The sequence below is a fragment of the Oryx dammah genome, unplaced genomic scaffold (assembly GCF_014754425.2).
Source record: "Oryx dammah isolate SB20612 unplaced genomic scaffold, SCBI_Odam_1.1 HiC_scaffold_11, whole genome shotgun sequence".
Taxonomy (NCBI): Eukaryota; Metazoa; Chordata; class Mammalia; order Artiodactyla; family Bovidae; genus Oryx; species Oryx dammah.
This window is the reverse complement of record NW_024070195.1, coordinates 9,296,791-9,320,107: the sequence shown is the minus strand read 5'-3', so window position 1 is coordinate 9,320,107 and position 23,317 is coordinate 9,296,791. Positions and strand designations below refer to the sequence as shown.

General features: G+C 41.9%; 1 protein-coding gene across 2 annotated transcripts in view; it reads right to left on the bottom strand.

Annotated features, from left to right (window-relative positions):
- Nucleotides 1-925: 925 nt before the first annotated feature.
- Nucleotides 926-23,317, bottom strand: part of RNF182 (ring finger protein 182) — a 47,158-nt gene continuing 24,766 nt past the window's right edge. Inside the window, exons 2-3 of one of the 2 annotated variants that reach the window (XM_040249291.1) lie at nt 7,441-7,593; nt 926-4,199 (exon numbers count right to left, since the gene is read on the bottom strand). In XM_040249291.1, coding sequence (XP_040105225.1) covers nt 3,240-3,989 — 750 coding nt within the window. In that variant the 5' untranslated portion in view covers nt 3,990-4,199; nt 7,441-7,593 and the 3' untranslated portion in view covers nt 926-3,239. Of the gene's footprint in view, nt 4,200-7,440; nt 8,924-23,317 lie in introns of those variants that run through there. The other variant, XM_040249290.1, reaches the window with a different exon arrangement.

Genomic DNA, 23,317 nt, shown 5'->3' with positions numbered 1-23,317 from the left:
TGTGTTTCAAATGATGAAAGGTATTTTGGGAACAAATAGAAAAATTTGAGTAGGCTGTGTATTAATTGATATTAGAAAAGTATTTTTAAGTGTTTTAGATACAATAATGATATTTTAGTCAAATTAAAGTATGTCCCTTATTCTTGAGGCTTCCCTGATAGCTCAGTTGGTAAAGAATCCGCCTGCAATGCAGGAGACCCTGGTTCAATTCCTGGGTTGGGAAGATCTGCTGGAGACAGGATAGGCTACCCACTCCAGTATTCTTGGGCTTCCACTGTGGCTCAACTGGTAAAGAATCCGCCCACAATGCAAGAGACCTGGGTTCGACTTCTGGGTTGGGAAGATCCCCTGGAGAAGGGAAAGGCTACCCATCCCAGTATTCTGGCCTGGAGAATTCCATGGACTTTATTCTTAGGGGAGAGAGAGCAAAAACAAATATAACAAAAGGTTGACTGTTGATGACTCTCAGTGAGTCTCTCAGCAGATGAGCATAAATTAACATTCCTAAATTATGACAGGCACAGGTAACTGTTTCCCTTAATCTGATTCTTTCCTCATTTATGTAGAGATTTGGAAATGAATGAAACCATGACTCTAGATTAACATATGGTGCCAATTTACTAAGTATCATAAGCATAAAACTGCAACATATTCCCAAATTATCATGACCTTGCCTAACACTGGTCATATTTAAATATTAGGTAAATTTTTTAAACTTGCACTGATCACACAAGGTTAGTGAATTCCCAATCAAAATGGATTCTGTTTTGCTCAGCAGCTAGGCAGTCTGGAAAACAAATCAAGCAAATTAAAACCAAAAAATTTTATTATAAAGACAATGTTTTTATTTCATCTTTCCTACTTTTGTCCTTTGCTTTAAAAAAAAAAAAAAGCATGGAGGTCTTTTATAATGGAGTAGATCAGCTTTGTCAGAAAGTTCTAGAATCTTTATTTGTATAATAAAGGCATTAGCTTAATCAATGTCTTTGAAAGCTCAAGTTTGCGATTATCTAATGTTAAAAGAAGTCCAAAATAATTGAATTTCAACCATCAGTCAGAAAAAAATCAAACGTCTAGCTTGGAAACAATAACAATTTAATGGACAAAGAAAACATCACCACAATAAATAAAAGATTGAAGCACTGTCCTTCTTTCATTCAACATCATGAAAAGGCTTTTTGTTGTCATACATTTAAAACTGGTTAACACCAAATTAACTTACTGGAAACTGGGGGAAAAAAAGAAAAGAAAAAAAGACTACCACAATACAGAGACGCAAAGCAAGCACTGCGGACAAATATGCAAATAAGCAAAATGCACAGCGCCCACACCCAGGGCTTTCTAGAGAGCTCGCCCCATGATAACGCACCAATCTATCCGAAGTTACATTTCAGGCAACACGAGCCTTTTTAAAAAAACCTTACAAACATATAAATCCAAACCACAAAACACCTCCTAAGCATGACATTTACTCTAAGTACAAATGGGTATTTGGAAATTGCATTCACAATGCCATCTAAACTAGATTTCAGGAAATTATAAGTGTATAGCTATACTGGGGCTTAAAATAACTGGGCCACATCCCACACATACTTTCCCGTCATATTTATCCTGGGCATACATAGTCTCTAAGTTAACAGTTACAGAATTAAAAACTACTGTTCTAGAAAAGTATCGATTTTTCCTGAATAAAGAGATTGGAACTGGTCCACTGTCCTTCACCCCAAAAAATGTTTCATCACAAATAAGTAAAGTAACCTTAGTAATGCCCTTTTCTAAGAGTTATAAATATTTAAACGTTTATCATCAGCAATGAGTTTTAGGCTCAAAAACCTTTTTTTTTTTTTTGGCTTACTTTCTGTGGGCATTCTATTCCCTCAAACCTAAAATCTGCTAACCAATTTCTTCTTGTAAATATATACATTCAATGTCCCCTACCTCACGAAAAGAAGTTCATTAACTCAAGTCACATAAGCTTATGCTTTTATTTGAAATAAACTGCGTGAGAACTTGAATCCATTCTAAAAGGGACTTAACAGGGTTGGCAATATGGGAGATTGCACTCTGCCCTTCCATTTTGTTATATACTCCCTTGAAGGGCATCAGCTTGACATCTCTCTTGCCCATCCTTTTGCCTGAGCTACTGCACATAAACCTAAACCATTGTATTTTGGTACAGCTCGATAGAACACAGCAAAATACTTAGGTTCTCGGCACATCAAACCATGAGCTGGAACAGCTCCTGAATCGTTCCTGGGTTTCCATTGCCACAATTTACGCCAAATTGTTACAGGATTAAGTTAAGTGAGTCCATACTAGAATTTAAAATGAAATGGGAAAAAAATAATCAAAATCTACATATAGTTATAGCAACTAATTTAAATGGAACCCCATCCAGGATAAAGGATGGTGCTGAATGAACAATGTGGTTTAAAAAAGAAGAAACTAAACTAAAATGCTTTAAGGAAAAGCTCAAATTGGATCTCCATGAACAATAACTGCTCTGAGAGAATTTCAGAGAAAGCTAGAGAGCAGAAAATAAACATGGAGAAAAAAAAAAAAGGGTGTGTGTACAAAACGAGTGGCCACATTCTGCTTTGAGGTTTACTGATGCGGATTTCCCGGCGTTTTAAACTCTCTATAGGAATGTGAAAAAACAGGCATATAGCTGAAACCACGCAAGAGGTCGGGCTCCTCTTGGCAAGTACCATGCACGGAGGGACCAGCGTCTGAGCTGGAGAGGATCCAGGGAAGTGCCAACTGTGGGCCAGGGGCAGGGGTGTGCACTGTGCAAATGGGTGTGCCCTGGGGCTGTCCCCCTCTTGAGTCTACCCTCCGCTCCAGGCTAAGATGATGAGAAGAGGAACCAGTTCATGCCTAACCGTCCACAAAGACTCTGGCCACCACAGCACAACACGTCGGGCCCCGGGGTCCGTCTAGCAGCTCTGTGTGGCGGCTGCCCTGTCTCTGGGAAGACTCAGTAGAAAAGAGCTAGAAGGCTGAGCTGATCCCTGTCTCTTTTTTGCTAACATGTAAGTAGAAACGAACATGTTACTTCCAGCATACGGGAAAACCCACCGAGTCAACATCTGGATGGAAAACAGACCACAGACATATGCCCAGTGGCTCTGTTCACGCCATGGGTGCTGATCACAGAGACTGTGATAGAAAACAAAGGCTAAGTGACCTAACTTCACACGTGGCAAGAGACGTCTGACTTCTCGGCGCACCCATCTTGCTTAAGAGGATGGTGCCAGACAGTCTAGGAATTCGTGGCAGACGCACTGGCAGAAGCCGTACACCATCAGGATGACAAGGCTGGAGGGGACCAGGCTGACGAAGACAACCCCCAGCGTGACCTTCTTGGAGACCAGTAAGTAGATGCCCAAGGGCAGCGAGCTGAAGTACAGCAAGCCCAGCAACCACACCAGCACCCGGATGGACGTCTGAAAGACCAGGGACGTGCAGTTCCACATGGTCCAGTTGTGCGACACGGCGGTGGTCACCGAGTCGAAGCTGGAGGGCCGGTAGAACTCGACCACGGGCGTGGAGCTGAGCGAGGGCGAGCTCTCCCGCTGCACCTCCATGATGGTGATGACCAGGCAGTTGGAGGACGCGTGGGAAGGGCTGACCAGCGAGGCCAGCCGCTTGGGGGTCAGCAACAGCTCGGTGGGGTTCTCGGGCAGGCACTTCTTGCCTTTGCCACTGCCGCAGGTCAGGTTCAGCAGGATGTTGTTGTCGTCGGGCAGGCTGCTGACTTCGTCGTCCGGCAGGCATGTCTCGAACCTGCAGAAAGGGCAGACGATGACGCCGTGCGGGGAGTCCCCGAAGTCAATAATCTTGCACAGGCATTTGGCACACACGCGGTGGCAGCACTCCAGCACCTTGGGCTTCCTCTGTTTCAGGTTGTACCGGTTGTAGCAAATCTTACACTCCAGCTCGTCTGAGACCTGAGACTCGGCCGCCTCCTCTGGCGGCTGACTGGCCATCCCGGGCTCTGTGCCTCCCGTCCTGGGCCGGACGGGTCCCGCGGAAGGAAGGCTTGGATGGCGCCGTCTCTCTGAATTATCACATCGTCTGAATCAGGCAGAGATGCACACAGGCAGGAAAAGGAGGGACACAAATTGGCCGGGCGTTTTCAGTTTCTGCGTATCACACTCTGTCTCAAACAGCATATTGACAAAGGCCACGAGAGGGGTCTGCAAAGGAAAAGAGATTCTAATATGGTGAGCGGTTCGCTGAAAAGCGCTTTACGGAATTTTCTGAGCTTCCAGCGATTAGACGTGGCAGACTTGAAAGGTTAAATCCCCAGCATCTTTTCACGCGTTTCTGCCTCCAGGATATAGGAAAGCGTTATCTCCATGCTTAGCTTTTTTCAGTCCACAGACATGATAGTAAAGAAGGCACTAAGAATCTTAGCGGTGTGAAGTACACTGCAGAGCACTGTGGGTTGAGCTCAATAGAGAGATTTTTCTCTCTGAAATTGTACAAATTCTGGCCTTTCTGAAGACAGAATGGTACACTTACCAGAAATAGATACATTTGCAGTTAAACTCCATTCAGTATAAATTAACTCTTTTAGGGGCTCATTGGTAATAAACTCCGATTGTCTAAATAATCCCAATAGTGCTTCAGAACACACTAAATGAGGGAAAACTTAAGGATAGATGTTTAAAACATGTTTTCAGAAAGTAATTTATACAGATGAGAGTGTATTTAAATACAGCAGACTATTCTTACCTTCCCAGTGTAAAGAAATCTGTTACAAGTGTCTTCCTTATTTGACTATTCAATTTCAAACTTTCTGTTTCAGTACTAGTCTTGCAAACCATGGCTGTACACACACACTCACTCAAAGAAGAGTGAAGCATACAACACCTAAAATAAGCATTATATCCAAGTCAAGTCTAATTGCCAAGACAGAGAAGAAAACATAAAAATGGAGTTGCTCAGTCGTGTCCGACTCTTTGCGACCTCATGGACTGTCACCTACCAGTCTCTTTCATCCGTGGGATTTTTCAGGCAAGGATACTGGAGTGGGCTGCCATTTCCTTCTCCAAGGGATCTTCCCAACCCAGGAATCAAACCCAGGTCTCTTGCATTGCAGACAGGCGCTTAACCATCTGAGCCAAGAGTGTTTAAACACAGAACACATGTGCAGTTATGTCTCAAAACATGAAGAATCATGCACGCATGGCTATCAAAAAGTACTCAAACTCCAGCCACTTGCCTACTTTAGCTCATGTAAACTCTCTGGTGAACAGAAAGCATGACAGTTGCTATTACTGCTGACTTTGGACAAATGGCTGAAGACTGATGTCACATAAACAGTCCATTCTCAATTATTAGGACTAAAAGAAGAAGTGAAGTGAAGTGAAGTGAAGTCGCTCAGTTGTGTCCGACTCTTTGCAACCCCATGGACTGTAGCCCGTCAAGCTCCTCTGTCCATGGGATTCTCCAGGCAAGAGTACTGGAGTGGGTTGCCATTTCCTTCTCCAGGGGATCTTCCCAACCCAGGGATCAAACCCAGGTCTCCTGCATTGCAGACAGGCACTTAATCCTCTGAGCCACCAGGGAAGCCCCAGGACTAAAAGGGAGCAGCAATATGGGAACTCTCCAAATAATTTTAATTTTGCTTTAATATATGTGACTGGGGGGTAGTAGATTTGTCTTGGGCTTCCCAGGTGGCGCTAGGGGAAAAGAATCTGCCTGCCAATGCAGGAGACTTGAGAGACACAAGTTCGATACCTGGGTCTGGAAGATCTCCTGGAGGAGGGTATGGCAACCCACTCCAGTGTTCTTGCCTGGAGAATCCCATGGACAGAGGAGACTGGTGGGCTATGATCCACAGGATCGCTAAGAGCTGGACACGGCTGAGCGACTTAGCACACAGGCACGTGTGAAGATTTGTCTTAAATTATATTTTGCTTGGAAAAATATCAGAATGTATTTGAATTTCTGAGAAGACCCCCAAGGAAATAACAGCAGAGGGAGGTCATAAGAGTTCTGAGAAGTAGAATGCAACTATGCCAGCATTTTAAATTTGCTATGGACCCTACTGCCTTAACAGAGAAAAGCCAGTGTGCGGATAAACTTGGATGATTTTTTAAATCATGATTAACTGGTTTGTGAATATATATTATCTTCCTTTTAAATTATGACCTTAGTTAATTTTAAACTGACTCAATATAGTACAAGAATGTATAGTGTAATGGTTAGTAAGATGTACTCTTGGTGGGAAAAGGAAGTCAGTCAATAAAGTTAGGCTCTCACCTCTGGCATCAGCCAAAAAGTATAGGTAGAGTTTTTTTCTAATAGAGTTTACTATGGCAACCCACTCCAGTATTCTTGCCTGGAGAATCCCATGGACAGAGGAGCCTGGTGGGCTACAGTCCATGGGGTCGCAAAGAGTCGGACACAACTGAGCGACTTTCATGTCACTTCTCTTTACACTGTATATGAATGCATGTATTTCAAAACTGCTATGAAAGCTAACTTCTCTGTACTTACACTTACTGCAAAAAAGAATATATAGAACTTATTGTGATCATTTCACAATATATACATAACTGACATCATTATGCTGTACACCTTAAAGTTACAACATGCTTAGTCACTCAGTCATGTCTGACTCTGTTGCGATCCCATGGACTATATCCCACCAGGCTCCTCTGTCCATGGGATTCTCCAGGCAAGAATACTGGAGTGGGTTGCCATGCCCTCCTCCAGGGGATCTTCCCAACCCAGGGATCAAACCCAGGTCTCCTACATTGCAGGCAGATTCTTTACCAGCTGAGCTACCAGGGAAGCCCCTATAATGCTGTATGTAAATTGAATCTCAATAAAACTGAGGAAATGAAAAAAAATTTAAAGGCTGTGTGTGTGTGAGAATACATTACACTGTCAACATCTGACAGTCAGCTGGTTACTTTAATACTTTCTATACCCAAGCTTCCCACCGTTAGAGGAGTATCAGCAAAGGTCTATTAATATGTTGAGCCAAGCACAATTTTTAGTTCCTAATTCTGGGAATATAAGTTATTCACTGAGCCAATGTGTGTCTGAAAGTCACTCAGTCAGGTCCGACTCTTTGTGACCCCATGGACTATACAGTCCATGGAATTCTCCAGGCCAGAATACTAGAGTGGGTAGCCATTTGCTTCTCCAGTGGATCTTCCTGACCCAGAAATCAATCTGGGGTCTCCTGAAATTGCAGGTGGATTCTTTACCAAGTGAGCTATCAGGGAAGCCTCGCTGAGCCCATACTGAGCTATTATTTTAAATAAAGCTTACCTTTTTCACAGAACCACTCTTCATTCCTATGAACATGTTTAGAGTGTTATGATCATAACGTTCTAAAAATTCATATGGGGGCTTCTTGGTAACATGCAAAAAAAAAAAAAACTAAATGTTTGAATATCCAATCAAAAAGTTACCTACTTTATCTCTAAGGAGTTTTCTAGAAAACCTACTCCATTAGCTTGAGATACTTCAACTCCAGGCTCTGAAAGCGGCACTTCTGGGCAGGACCGGCTGACAGCCTTGAGCTCAGGTCACATCCCAGGAAATGCCGCCAGCACAAGTGTTTTCTTTCTGGAATGGCATAAACAGGGCAGTGACCGTTCCTCTTGGGAGGATGGGGTACCAAGCACTAGGATTCTTAAATACTTCACGTGTCTCATTATAATTCTAAGGTGCCCCTAAGTACTCAAGTAATAACCTAAAAGCTGTAACTTTATAGGGTTACAATTAGTGAGAGCTGCTAATTTGATCACCTAAAAGATGGACACTGCAGCTCCTCCCCCCTGCATTCACTCCATCACGGTGGGCCTCAGTTCAAATGCTGAATGGCAGAAACTAGACCCCAGAGAGCACACAGTGTATGACTCCATTTCTAGAAAGCTCAAAAAACAGGCAAAGGTAAGCCGCGGTAGGGATGCAAGTTTAAGTGGTAAAACCAAGAAGACAAGCCAGGAAGCGATTAGCATGAAAGTCAGGACAGCAGATACAGCTGGGTGTGGGCTGAGAGGCTTGACCTGGGCAGTACCTGTGAGCGTCCCTGTCGTCCTACACCATCGGGCAGCACGTTTTTCTGTACTGGCATTACTTTCATGGTAAAAGGTGGGTTTTTTTGTTGTTGTTTGTTTTTTTTTAGTCCATGGCTAAATACATTTGCTACTTTGATAGCCCAGAGTTTTCTGTCCATGGATGCTTTGGATCAACTTATTTTTTTCCTCTGTGATCTGTAAGTTCATTCATTTTTTTTTCTCATGAAATTGAGGTGCTCATTATTTATGTATCACCTAAATATCCAAGCATCGCTATAAATCAATATAAAAAAGGAGGGAGTCTTTAAAGTGAGCAAATCTGGAGCATTACTTGATGAGAAAAACTCCTAAACGCATGTCTCACCAGACACAGGGCAAAGAATCTGGCATGCTAAACTGCCTCAAAAATAAATATGTGTGGTTCTGTGAGGTGAGAGATGTGGTACCTCATCGTGTTAATCACTGCAGTACATTCGAGTATCAGATCATCACACTGTGAACTCTGAACTTACATACTATGTGTACCAATTACATCTCAATAAAGCTGGAGGGAGAATAAATACAAAAGGTAGATTTTCTTTTCCTAGAAAAATATCTATTCAAATATCTGAAGCTGATATTCCTCATTAGCCATTTTAGTCTTTAATCCTTTTATAGATTATCTAGGGTAAGTATATACAAAGAGATAATCACCTACTATAATTCTTATAAATTAATTTGAGCTTTTGGACAAAGGACTAAATATTTTCATTGCCCTAAATGTGTTAAGGTCCATATGGTTAAAGCTGCGGTTTTTCCGGTAGTTATGTACAGATGTGAAATTTGGACCATAAAGAAGGCTGAGGGCCGAAGAATTGATGCTTTCGACTGTGGTGCTGGAGAAGACTCTTGAGAGTCCCTTGTACAGCAAGGAGATAAAAACCAGTCAATCTTAAAGGAAATCAATTCTGAATATTCACTGGAAGGACTAATACTGAAGCTGAAGCTCCAATGCTTTGGCCACCTGATACAAAGAGCCGACTCACTGGAAAAGACCCTGATGCTGGGAAAGATTGAAGGCAGGAAGAGAAAGGGATGACAGAAGATAAGATGGTTGGATGGCATCATCAATTTAATGGACATGAGTTTGAGCAAACTCTGGGACATAGTGAAGGACAGGGAGGCCTGGCATGCTGCAGTCCATGGGGTCGCAAAGAGTCAGACGCAACTGAGCAACTGAACAAAAAGTGTGTGGTGGTTACTACTTGACTCAAATCCACTTTCTCCACTACTCAAGTCCTTTGCTATTAAAGATGCAAACTTGGCTTGTATTTCGAACCAAAGTCCCTCCAGTGGACATCTGTTGTCCACCCACCCAGGGTCTTTTTTTTTCCTTTAGACCACGCTGCTCCTTCCCACCTGCCACAGCTTCTTTGCGGAAGCCTTCCCCTCACTCAGATTCTGTGATGGTGACGATGCCACACTGCCTCCTTTCTCTCCCAAGGTGGGATACGTGACCCGGCCTGCCTCATCCCAGGACTCCACAAACCCCGTGCTCACGGGGACCACAGTCTGGGTAGGCATGCGACTCAAACCAGCCCTGTCACGGCGCCTTCTGAGGCTTTTTCAGTGTAAAGCTTGGAGGAAAGAAGAAACATGCTGAATGCCAGGGAGGGGGAACAGACCAGAAATAAATGTATCGAGGAACTGTCATGCCATCAAGAGGGAGAGAAGCAGAAGATGGGCCAAAAAGAGAGAGAGAGAGAAGTAAAGGAAGGCAGAGATGCAGATAAAGGCAAAAGACTTTTCCTGAGAGCTGAACTGAGCTTCTGAACCTAATCTTGTGTGAGGCTCGCGTGAGTCAGTAAATCCCCGTTTTTGCTCATGTTAGATTTTTTGGTAGGATTTCTGCTACTCACAACACAAAGAGCCAGGATATAATTACCATGCTGCATTTAACTTTGAGAATTTACTGTGTATTTATATCTAGGTTTCTGCTTAGTACTACAGAAATTATAAATAAATAATTGAGTAAAACAAGCCAAAGCCAATAGGAATTCTTTAAAAGCTTCATTTGCACATGCGTACGCATGTGCATGCATGCACACACACACACATTTATACACAAAAGCACATAAACATTATCGCTTGTGTGTGTGTGTGCTCAGTAGTGTCCGATTCCTTGAGACCCTATGGATTGTAGCTCGCCAGGCTCCTCTGTTCGTGGGATTCTCCAGGCAAGAATACTAGAGCGGGTTGCCGTTTCTTCCTCCAGGGGAATCTTCCCACCCAGGGATTGAACCCGTGTCTCCTGGGTCTCCTGCGTTGGCAGGCAGGCTCATTATGACTGAGCCACTTGGGAAGGCCCCCAAAGTCATCATTTTCAGTTTCAGTTCAGTCCAGTCACTCAGTCGTGTCTGACTCTTGGTGACTCCATGACCCAAAGCACGCCAGGCCTCCCTGTCCATCACCAACTCCCTGAGGCTACTCAAACCCATGTCCATCGAGTCAGTGCTGCCATCCAACTATCTCATCCTGTCGTCCCCGTCTCCTCCTGCCCTCAATCTTTCCCAGCATCAGGGTCTTTTCCAAGGAGTCAGCTCTTTGAATCAGGTGGCCAAAGTATTGGAGTTTCAGCTTCAACATCAGTCCTTCCAATGAACACCCAGGACTGATCTCCTTTAGGATGGAATGATTGGATCTCCCTGCAGTCCAAGGGACTCTCAAGAGTCTTCTCCAACACCACAGTTCAAAAGCATCAATTCTTCAGCACTCAGCTTTCTTTATAGTCCAACTCTCACATCCATACATGACCACTGGAAAAACCATAGCCTTGACTAGATGGACCTTTGTTGGAAAAGTCATCATACATATTGTTTATTTATTAGTAGTCTCTCTGTGTGTTCCCTTTTTATTTGGTTAATTTCTCCTCTTCACTTCCTTCACTGGTATCAGCCTGAAAGGCACTCCCTTCCTTCCAATAACTCATATTAACTACCTGCTATATTTTCTTCCATATATATTCCAATGTGCATATTATCTATCCATGTACATATAATTGGGAAGACACTATAAGCACAGTTTTTTCCATTATTTTTACTATTATATATCCAGTTTTCTGCATCTTGTTTTTCCCACTCAATAAAGACTCAGAAAATCTCTCAATTCAACCAATACAGCCCCAAATTCCTTTTTAACAGCTGTATAACATTTCACCATTGGGATGGATGTAATATAGCTTACCCTTCCTCCCCTGATAAGCATTCATGTATCTCCATTTTATCCTCCACACTAACATTACTGTGGAACACAATCTTGGAATACACACCCATGCATACAGTGTTTCATTTCTTTAAGAGAACAAGGAGCGGAATTCCTGGGTCAAACAGATATTACTCTGCACACATGCTGCTGGATTGTCTTCCAAAAAGACTGTCACACAGACTTCAAAACTCAGTAATGTAAGAGCTCTTCTCCCTTAACAACAATAGATGATATTGATGTAATTTATATGTCATGATTTGAGGATGACTGTCTTCTCATTTGTTGGCCTTCAGGATTTGTTTTTCTCTGAATTCTGTCTTCACGTTGTTTAATCGCAAAGTTGGGTCCGACTCTTTTGCAGCCCCAGGGACGGTAGCCCACCAGGCTCCTCTGTCCGTGGCATTTCCCAGGTAAGAATACTGAAGTCCGTTGTCATTTCCTTCTCCAGGGGATCTTCCTGACCCAGGGATGGAACCGGTGTCTCCTGCATTCCAGGCAGATTCTTTTCTGCTAAGCCAAGTCTAATTTGTTGGCCTTCTGCATCTGCTTGACATATATTAAATCCTCATGCATTCTGAGATCTATTTCCGATGACCTACTGTATTGCACTGATCTGTTTGTTAAGCCATCTGTTTCGACCATAGTATTTGAATACCATGGCTTTTTAGTATGTCCTGATACCTGGGAAGTTATGTCTCCTTGAGGAAATCTCCTTGATTAATTCATTCAACTATTTATTAAGTGTCTCATATGTTCCAGACACAGTTACAGGTGCTGACGATTCAACCGTGAGCAAAATCCCTTCTCTCCTGAGCTTACATTTCAGTGGTCTAGAGGGAGGCAATGGAGGAATTCTTTTCTTGGCTATTGGTGGTACCTAACCTTCTGTTATAAACTTTCATTTTATCAAATTGGAAAAAAAAACTGTTGGGATTGGAAAAACATCACATGTATAATTCAATATTAAGACTTCCAAGCAATTCCAATAGAAACTATATTAAGACTTCCAACCCAAGAACATGGTCTCTCATTTGTTCACAATCTTGATCTGTGTTCTTCAATATGATGTTTTCATTTTCTCCATGTTTCATGCCTTTCTTTTAAAATTATTCTTTAGTATTTTTAAGGTTTTGTCACTATCCCAATTTGTCCTTACTCTTCATTTCTAAGAGACTGTTGCTATTACGGGGACAAGAAGGAGGTTTTGATTTTATTTATTTTAAATTTAGCCACTTATCAAATTCTCTTATGTTTACAGGATTTACTGGGGGTGTCTTGGATTTGCAAGGTATACAATGATATCATTAGGGGGAAAAGATAGTTTTAGCTTATCTTTTCTAGTCTTTATTCCAGTTATTTCATTTTTCTTGTTTTAATGAACTTACCAGAAACTCTAAGACAATGTTCATAATTCCCACTAGAATGTAAGCTCTGTCTGTGAATCACAGCCTTTTCTCTTTTCTATTCATTCCTGAGAACACAGACCAATACCCTGACCCAGAGGAGGTGCTGAAAACATTTGTTAAATAAATAAGTGATAGCAAGGTTGTTTAGTTCCTGATACTAACTGTACAATTTTTGTGTTTTGCTGTTCGGGATGATACCATTTGTTTTGGTAAATGGTCCACTATCCTAGGGCTTATACACCAGGGCTTCAGAAACCACCTTCAGTGAGGGAGACCTAGGTTCGACCCCTGGGCTGGGAAAGTCCCCTGGAGGAGGGCATGGCACCCCACTCCAGTATTCTTGCCTGGAGAATCCCCATGGACAGAGGAGCCTGGCGGGCTGCAGTCCATGGGGTAGCAAAGAGTCGGACACGACTGAGCAACTAAGCACTACTATACTAACGTAGTTTCTTTCCATTCTTCCTGTTTCTGACTTATATTTTTTTATTAGTTGTGTCTATACATTTCATTAAACACTTTTCAGCATCTCCTGATATGACCATATGGTTTTCTAGCCCTAATTTGATCTGGTGAGGGATTTCACTGATAAGATTATCACTCTTCTGTTCTGGGAATAAACCCTATTCAAATGGTAAAGAATCCCCCTGCAATGCATGAGACCTGGGTTCAGTTCCTGGGTTGGGAAGATCCCCTAGCGGAGGGCATGGCAACCCGATCCAGTGTTCTTGCCTGGAGAACTCCATGGACAGACGAGCCTGGTGGGCATCTCAGAGTCGGACATGACTGAGCGACTAAACGTACACACGTATAAAACTCATCTATAGCTTCACATGATCCCATCGCCTTTCTAAAAATAATGTTTATTGACTTTCTATTTTTGATCGCACTGGGTGTGCACTGCTGTGAGCAGGCTTTCTCGAGCTGCAGAGCGCAGGCTTCTTGTTGTGCGGCTTCTCTGGTTGTGGAGCAAGGCGCTGGGGCACTCCGGCTTCCGTGGTCGCAGCACAGGGGCTCCTTAGCTGCGGGCTGCGGGCCCTAAGGGGGCACAGGCTTCAGCAGTTGTGGCGCTTGGCCTCAGTTGCCCAGGGCATGTAGGACCTTCCCCAGTCAGGGACCGAATCCGTGTCCCCTGCATTAGCAGGCCGACTCTCACTCACTATTCCACGAGGGAAGTCCCACCATGGCCTTTTTGAATGGAAGATCCTTAATCACTTTTCCAATGTCTTTTATGGTATTTATTGTCTTACTCAAATTTTCTACTTTTTCCTGAGTCAAATTTAGACATTTATATTTGGCAAGGAAATAACCCATTGCAGGTTTCTGAAATGTTATTGTCCTGGAGCTGAACGCAGTTATCTTTTTTAATATTTGTTTTCACTTACGCATTGGTTTGGCTGCACTGGGTCTTAGGTGCAGCAGGCCGGATCCTTTATTTCTGTTGCGGCATGCAGCAGGATCCTTGCTTGCAGCATGTGGGGTCTCGTTCCCTGACCAGGGATGAACCCTGGGCCCCCGGCACTGGGAGCACGGAGTCTTAGCCACTGGACCACCAGGGAAGTCTCAAATGCAGTTATCTTTGTTATCTTCTTTGAATTGCTCCTGTAGCTCTGATTATATCCTTTTTCTCATTTCTAGTCTGTAAATTTTTCACTCTATTCATTTCCTAATCAGACACAAATCTTTATGTCTTATCTTACTGTTTCAAAGAACCAGCTGTTTACAGCTGGATCCCAGGGACAGAGGAGCCTGGTGGGCTCTACAGTCCACAGCGTAGCAAAGAGTTGGACATGACTGAGGCAATTTAGCACATGTAAATTTAGCATATGTATTTATCCTTTCTATTATTTTTTATTTCATTAACTTCAGCTTTTATCTTTGTTATTGCCTCTTTCTGATTATTAGTTCGTTTTGTCATTCTCCTTTCTCATTTCATGACAAGGTACACTTTGTCTTTATTCTTAAATAATGAACACAGCCCAAGGCTGTAAACTTCCACTGCCTATAGCTTTCATTCTACCTCATAGCTTTTAGAATAAATCATGCCCCCTTTATTGATTTCTAGATATCATGGAAATTGACTTTTGCCTCTTCCTTTGGTACAAAGGCCATAAAGAGTGATTTTAAATTTTCAAGTAAAGTTTCTTTTTTGTTACCTTCTCTTGTTCATTTCTGATCTTACTGGATTATGATCAGGGAACAAGATCTGTAAAAATCTCTTTTCCTTTGGCTTTGTTAAGGTCTTCTTTGTGGTCACGTATATAATTAAGGTTTGTAAGTAAACCAGAAACGAATATTCTGTATTCAAAGGATGTAAGGTTCTTGCATATCTATTAAATCTAACTTTTTTACTTATTCAATTTCTCCATCTTAGAGGTCTGCACGGAGTTAAAACGGGTTGAGACAAATGAGAAAGGCTTACTAAAGTGTCTCACCATAACTGCATTTCTAATCCTCTGCTTTACAGATTTAATGGCTATGTTCTTTATATATACAGGTTTTTGTATCTTCTTCATAAACTGTGCTTTTTAAGAATCATTATATAATCTCTTTCCTTATCCTAATTATGCCTTTAAATACTAAACCTAGCATCGCTAGTTCTTCCAACTCTCTGTATTGACCTGGGATCTTTGTCTACCGTTTTTTTTTTTTTCAACTTCCATTACTTTGTTTCAAATGTTTCTTAAAAATACCATATAGCTGGGTTTTGCTTTTGAATTTAGTCTAACAGTATCAAAATTTTAATGGGAAATTTCAGTTCATTCACATTTAATGTAAAGACTGGAGAAGGCAATGGCACCCCACTCCAGTACTCTTGCCTGGGAAATCCCATGGGTGGAGGAGCCTGGTAGGCTGCAGTCCATGGGATCACTAAGGGTCAGACACGACTGAGAGACTTCACTTTCACTTTTCAGTTTCATGCATTGGAGAAGGAAATGGCAACCCACTCCAGTGTCTTGCCTGGAGAATCCCAGGGATGCGGGAGCCTGCTGGGCTACCGTCTATGAGGTTGCACAGAGTCGGACACAACTGAAGTGACTTAGCAGCAATGTAAAGACTATTTGAACTTATTCTTTCCTTTCCACTTGAATTAAATAGTTAATTTAGAAATTTTAAAAAAAGAAAAGAAAAATTTCTTCTGCTATAATCTCTGCTCACCTTGAAGTATTTCTGATTAACTTTTGTTTGGATGCTTTTCATTTGATACTCTTTTCTTGAGCACTTTTGTTAGAAAATGGGTGATGACATCTCTGAATTCTTACGTAACAGTAAATTCCTTTTACCCTAACAGAGAGATGGTAGCTTGATTGTGTATGTGATTTTCAGGCTGCTGACCTTTTGTCTCCATGGTCTACGGAAGTTACTCCACTGTCTTTAGCTTCTGGGATCGTCATTGAGAAATGGGTTGCTAGTCTGATACTCCTTAAATGGCAGGGACTTCATTCTCTCTTTCTGGAAGCTTTTAAGATTTTGCTTTGTATTCTTAAGAGTTCAAGAACTTTTCCAGTATATACAGAGAATTTAGAAATCTTGCCTGGAACTTGATGAGCCATTTGAATGTACAGACACAAGTCTTGATTTTCAAGCTCAGAAAATCCATTTCTTATATTTATTTAGTTATTGCCTTTCCTCCATCTGTCCTTTTCCTCCCTCTGGCTCTCCTGTTACTCACATGTTATATTTCTTAGATCCATTTTCTCTTGTGATTTTGATCCCTTTCTTTATATTTTTGTTCTATGCTTTCAGCTTCTTCCACTTGAGAGCCCAGGCTCTTCATTCATGTCTCCGGGAAGACTGTCATCTCCTTCCATTCATTTACTGAAATGTTTGATGGGAAAATCATGCTTTTCATCTCTAGGAAGTCTTCTTAGGCTGCATTTAAATCTCCTTATGTGCTCTTACTATATTTTGTCAGCTCGGCGTCTGTCTCCAGCTGCCACTCCACCGCATTAACCATGTGTTCATGGAACCATTCTTTCTCTCTGTTACATCCCTGGGGTTCTGGCTGGGGAGCTGGAGGACCCACGTGACTACACTTCCATGAGGGGACACAGAGGTCTCTACTCTGTGACCTTGCAGAGTGACAGCAGGCAGCCACTATTTATCATCATCCTACCTAAAAGACTTCCTTGCACACTTTGAAGCTGCCTAAGAGATTCTTGCAATTTTTGTTTGTGTTAGAAAGTTCTTGGTCAAAAGAAAGTGCCCTGTACCTTCTTCTATATATAAACTTTTATAATTTTTACTATAATTATTTCTGTTAATTGAGCTTTCTCTAAGAAACTCAAGAATTTTAGAAATATACATAACCTTCATAATAATGAAGGGCACCATCTTTCCTATTTAATAGACATATGCTGTGTGCGCTAAGTTGCTTCTGTCCGACTCTTTGCGACCCCATGGACTGTAGCCCCCCTTCCCTCCTCCCGCCCCCAGGCTCCTCTGTCCATGGGGATTCTCCAGGCAAGAGTACTCAAGTGGGTTGCCATGCCTTTCTCCAGGGGATCTTCCTGACCCAGGGATCAAACCCTTGTCTCTTATGTCTCCTGCTTTGGCAGGTGGGTTCTTTACCACTAGCACCACCTGGGAAGCCCCAAAGGATATGCAAATGGACACAAAAGGTAAGCATTTTTTCCAAGATCACATAAGAAATAAGAACAAAGGGAGCTCAAAAAATAAGCCATCAAATGTGATACTATTTTGTTGCCTGTCCAGGGCGCTATCCTCTGTCTCACTCCAGTGTCCATATAAATTATATTTATATGTCTCAGGGTGAATTTAGTTTCTTCCAATATTTCTCATACTGGTTTCATTTAGCCTGAATCATGCTCATGGAGTCCATCAACCATTTTAATTTGGCATTAACAGGACAGGTTATATTTTCTCCCCTTATGAAACAGCAACACTGCCAAGTTTCAATTCATTTCCTGGATCCTCCTCCAATCCTGGAAAATAAACTGTATTAACATTCCTTCCTACATGGGTAGACAGTATATTCTAAAGGGTTCTCTAACCGAAAAACTGATACAGATTGAGCAGCTGTCACTTTCATTACCTATGGTTCCTGTTTTTAGAGATGGTGCTAAAGACTTGCTTCTATTTTTAATTTCTTTTTGTGCAAAACTGGAACATCATTATCCAAACATTTTCGGTTTTTTATCATCAGTTTTTATGACATCTTAAATTCTTGACTAATAGCTCTAACCCACTTTTTTTCACCCAAAAAGTGAAAAGCCACATGAGAGATCCTAGCACTTGCAGCACCATCCTGCTTTGTGAATAACCAAGGTAGGACACTGATTTTAAGTTCAGCTACTAAAAATGACACATACTGGCCATATAATGCTAAATCGCATTCACAAATCCCTACACTCCAAATCTTAGTATTTACGGCTCTTGAGTCTCAAAGCAAACTTACACCATACATGTGGCATCTACCTTTAAGAATGTCCAGTCTTTCCATCCAGAGATTCATTAAGTTAGCTTCCAGTTAGAGTCTGAAAAACTCACATTACTGTTAATAATTACAAATTTCCAATAACATGCTGGTTTCAGTCTCAGTGATCATAGTACCCCCTGAGGGAACATTAACAATATCTAAGCTTTTGTATAGCATGATAAGCTCATATTGGTGAGGGTGGGGGGTTGCTGTGCCTTTTCATTAAGAACAATCCTTCTTGTTATTAAAAAAGGCTCTAACTTAGAAAACCCTGGAAGAAAACGCTCAGTAGATGGCGAACACTCATTCTTGAAGGATCACCAGCCGACTCTAAAACGAATTTAACCTCCAACACCAATAACCCTTAGTGGTTGCTTGGCAGCCTTCTGAGCACTTCCAGAAAACTTCTGTCAAAGACTGAAACTCTTACTTTACCCTTCCTCCACGACCAGGCAATTTAATTCGATGGGGAATCATAATCCATTTATTAGAATACAGCAGAATTAATGACTGAGCACTCCAGGCTTTACTTCTGGATGAGAGGCCACTGTTTATACAGATGGAGGAGGGATTTAATGATTCATCATTTGCTAACTCTCTTAAACCAGCGTGTATGTCCAGCAATGAGGGAGAAAAGTCAGGCTCTCCTCACCCTATGTATATCCACACCTGCAGTCTCAGGACATGGGGGGAGCCAGAAGCATGGCCATCTCTTGCAGGCGGTCTGAAATGAGTCAGGAGACCCAGATGTGGGGCTCAGCTCTGACACTGACAGGTTATATGACCTTGGACTAAGAGGGAACACCTGTCTCAGCAGTTGTTGTAAGGATTCAATGAAATCATACGGGTAGAAATATTTTACATAAGTAAACACTATATGGATGCTGTCAGAAATTTATAAATAATGTATCTACTGATATTTTTAAGTACTTCGGCATTCTAAACCAGTAGTGGTTATAAGAATATGTGCTGAACCAAGTTACCCAGGTTTTCTATCTATAGATAGAACACACACCAAGTAAAATGTAATCTACCAAATTTACAGGATTCTAATAATCTCCACAACCTGCTGAGTTGAAAGGGAAATTTTATTTTATTTTTTCATGAGTATTCTGTCTGTATAGGACATGAACAGATAATGTGTAAGTCTTATTAAGTTTGGGCTTCCCTGGTGGCTCAGATGGTAAAGAATCTTCCTGCAATGTGAGAGACCCAGGCTTGATCCCTGAGTCAGGAAGATCCCCTGGAGAAGGGAATGGCAATCACTCCAGCATTCTTGCCGGGAGAATTCCATGGACAGAGGAGCCTGGTGGGCTACAGTCCACAAAGAGTCAGACATGACTAGCGACTACACTTTGTTTCATTCTTTCTTTTATAAGTTTAGATTGCTTGTCTGGTGTCTTACTTTACTTGGAAGAAGCAAAAGTAGAATATAAGAAGATCAAGTGTTAATAGGAATATAGGCTGCAAATTACATTGTTAAAAGTGACTGAATCCTTTCCCATTCGACACATCTCTTTGCTATTAATCATCCTTCCCCCATAATTTCCCTTGGCCAAATTTAATAAAAACCGCTAACTATATCAAGAAAGAATAACATGATCGAAGAGACTAATGTAGGTGCTTTGCAACATTTCTACAACTTCTAACTTAGGTAGAAGTAAGTTAATTATTTTAATGCTGATTTCAAATAAAACTAATGCCACACATACACACACACTCAAATGCTCCTTCTTCTCCCAAACCAATGTAACTGCCTTTATTTTGGAAAACAGAGGAAACATACCTACTGGTCAAAAACACTACACAAGCATACTCCTGAAATCATAGCTGAAAATCAAAGACTTTCAAAACATTTTAATCAATATTTTAGTAATTGATAGGAAAGCCATCTTCAATTCCTACAGAAAATACTTAAAGGAGCAGTAGTTGGATTTTAATTCCGATAGACTCATGATGTAGCCCTCTTTTCATACCACCTCTTTCATTTAATTATTCAACAAGTATTTACCCAATGCCTATGATGTGTCAAGCTATGTGCTAGACGTTGAGGATACAAAAGCAAGTAAGATGAGATTTCTGAAGGCAGACGTCGACCATAAAGGTAATAAACGGATCCTTTTCTGCCTTCATCTCGTTTCACCTCTCTAGAGTTTCCCACCCACTGCCCACGGCCTTCCTCCCCACACCCTCTCTTCTCATCCCTGCCAGGATGCCGCGCTTGCTTCCCCAGGTCTCTTCGGGACCACGCGTTCTCTGCCAGCTCCTCCTCTACCACATCTCTGAAGGCTGGGGCACCGAGTGCTTGGTCTGGAGCCACTGTTCCTTCCTATGTGCCTCAGATCATCCCATCTGCTCCCACAGTTTTAAATGCCCCCGACAGGTCCCCCTGATTCTGGGACTACAGCTCACACCTTTCCCCCGAGTTACAGACGGCCTACTAGACCCCGCCCCTTGTCTTCTTACTAACATTTCAGACCTGAATTAAATCCAAGACCAGTTTTTGATCTTCACTTCTAACCACACCCAATACAGTTTCTCCATCAGAATGAATGGCACCACCATTCTCTGCTTTTTAAATTAATGATTAGTTACTTTGTAAATTGGGGTAAAACTGCTTTACAATGGGTGCTAGTTTCTCATTCTCTGTTTTTCAGGCCACAACCCAAGAGTCATGCTTCATCCTACCCTGCATCTCACTCCTCACATCCAACCCATTGGGGAGAAGAGTCAATTCTGCCCACAAAGTGTGTATCCAGTCTTCCAACTGCACCCACGTGTGACCTTGTCCATTACAATTGTTGTTTGACTCTTTGGGATCCCATGGTGGGACCCCGTGGGTGACCGACGTGGTCACCCCATATAGCCTGCCGGGCTTCTCTGTGTCCGTGGAATTTTCCCAGCGAGAACACTGGAGTGGGGTGCCATGCCCTCCTCCAGGGGATCTTCCTGACCCAGGGATCGCACCCACATTTCCCACGTGTCCGGCATTGGTGGGCAGATTCTTTACCACCAGGACAACCTAGAAAGCCTGTCTGTTAGGACACTGTCTCCTAAATGATCTTCCTGCTTCTATCTTGCCCCACTACAAACTATCTTCTTTGCAGCTCAAATATGAACTTCTAGAAATGTAAATTAGATTATATTTTTATAGACATCAACCTAAGGAGGTATACTTTGTCATTAAGGTTTCTATATTTTCTCTAAATATTGTTTTATATGTGAATATTAATACTAAGCAAAACAGTTACCATCACTGAATAGTTTTCCATTACACAGAAATTAGAGTCCAGACTCCCTGCCGCAGAGTGCTCACTGCACAGTCTGGCCTCTGCGTTCCCTTCAGTCTGGATTCACCACTCATATCATCTTCCTGACACATCCCCGTTTGCTAAGGTCCAGGAATAGTCCAAACTCATTCCTGCTTTAGGTTGATATCCTGCTGCTGCTAAGTCGCTTCAGTCGTGTCTGACTCTGTACACTCTGAGCCCACCAGGCTCCCCCGTCCCTGGGATTCTCCAGGCAAGAACACTGGAGTGGGTTGCCATTTCTTTCTCCAATGCATGAAAGTGAAAAGTGAAAGCAAAGTTGTTCAATCGTGTCCGACTCTTAGCGATCCCATGGACCACAGCCCACCAGGCTCCTCCATCCATGGGATTTTCCAGGCAAGAGTACTGGAGTGGGGTACCACTGCCTTCTCCGTAGGTTGATATGAGATGTCCTTAAATCATACCATCTAGAAAGCCCTCAATATATGTTGAACAAATGAATGAATTCTTTTATCTTCATCATTGAAAATCCCGTTTTCATAAATATTTATCCATAGTCAGCTTCAGGTTTAGGCTCCTAGATACTCATTAATAAAAATCAGATTACAACTTCTATAGGATTGTTTGTCTGTAAATATCAGGACATCAATCTGAAGTATGCTGCTGCTGCTGCTGCTAAGTCGCTTCAGTTGTGTCTGGCCCTGTGCGACCCCATAGACAGCAGCCCACCAGGCTCCTCTGTCCCTTGGATTCTCCAGGCAAGAACACTGGAGTGGGTTACCATTTCCTTCTCCATGAAGAGGTATACTTTGCACTTAAAGTGTTTTAAATTTTCTCTAAATGTTTCCTTATACACTAAAAAATGACCACGGCTATTCTCAAAACTCCCAACTTTCTCAAAATTATAAATAAAGTAAAAGCTAGAAAGGTATTCTTGCTATACTGTTATTCTAAAGGAAAAACAAAGTCACAAATGAAAATATTTTTCCTTTTCATCTCTCCCAAAAGTGTTTTGCTCACTTCCCATAATTCTAAGGAATATATCCTCTCTCCTCCATCCTCAACAGGAATGCCTACATATCCTGAATATTTGTACTTACCAAGGCCCACCTGTGCTCTGACTCAGTAAAATGTGATCAATCCGATGAACAAAATACTTCAATTAATAATGGGCAAAGATTTTTAAAGGAAAAAAATCACTTTCTAAATCCTACCACATTTACTGTTTGCCTTAATACAAGCTTGGTAAGCAGAAACAGAAATTAGATTAAGTGTTATTGAATTTATTTGCCCTGAAGGGCTTTTCTCAAAAGGCCTTTCAGCCTCAATCTTAATGAACGTGTCACTCTGCAACACAGTTACAGAAAGTGGCTTTATTGATCGACACATACTCAACTGTGAAGATTAGGATAAAGCAAAGAGCTTCAATGTTTTTTTAATGTGATAAAAATGATGTTTATATAGGAAAAGGAGCACATTGTTAGGAAATAAAGTTTTACATTTATTACACATTAGGGTTAAATGATTTTGTTGTGTGTCATACATAATAAATACTCACATCTTCAAAAGATAAGAAATAAAACATTGCTTCCGTTCTTGTCAGAGCAGAAAATAATGGGTTTGAGGAAGTCTTTAAGTCATGAAAAAAAAATTCCTCCTAATTTTGTGGTGTTGTTATTTAGTCATTTAAGCATCTCAGACTCTTCTGCAACCCCGTGGACTGTAGCCTGCCAGGCTACACCATCCTTGAGGTTCTCCAGGCAAGAATACTGGAGTGGGTTGCCATTTCCTTCTCCAGGGGATCTTCCCGACCCAGGGATCGAACCCTCATCTCCTGCATTAGTAGACAGGTTCTTTACCACTGAGCCACCTGCTCAAGCGCCCCAGGTGGCTCAGTGGTAAAGAATTGCCTGC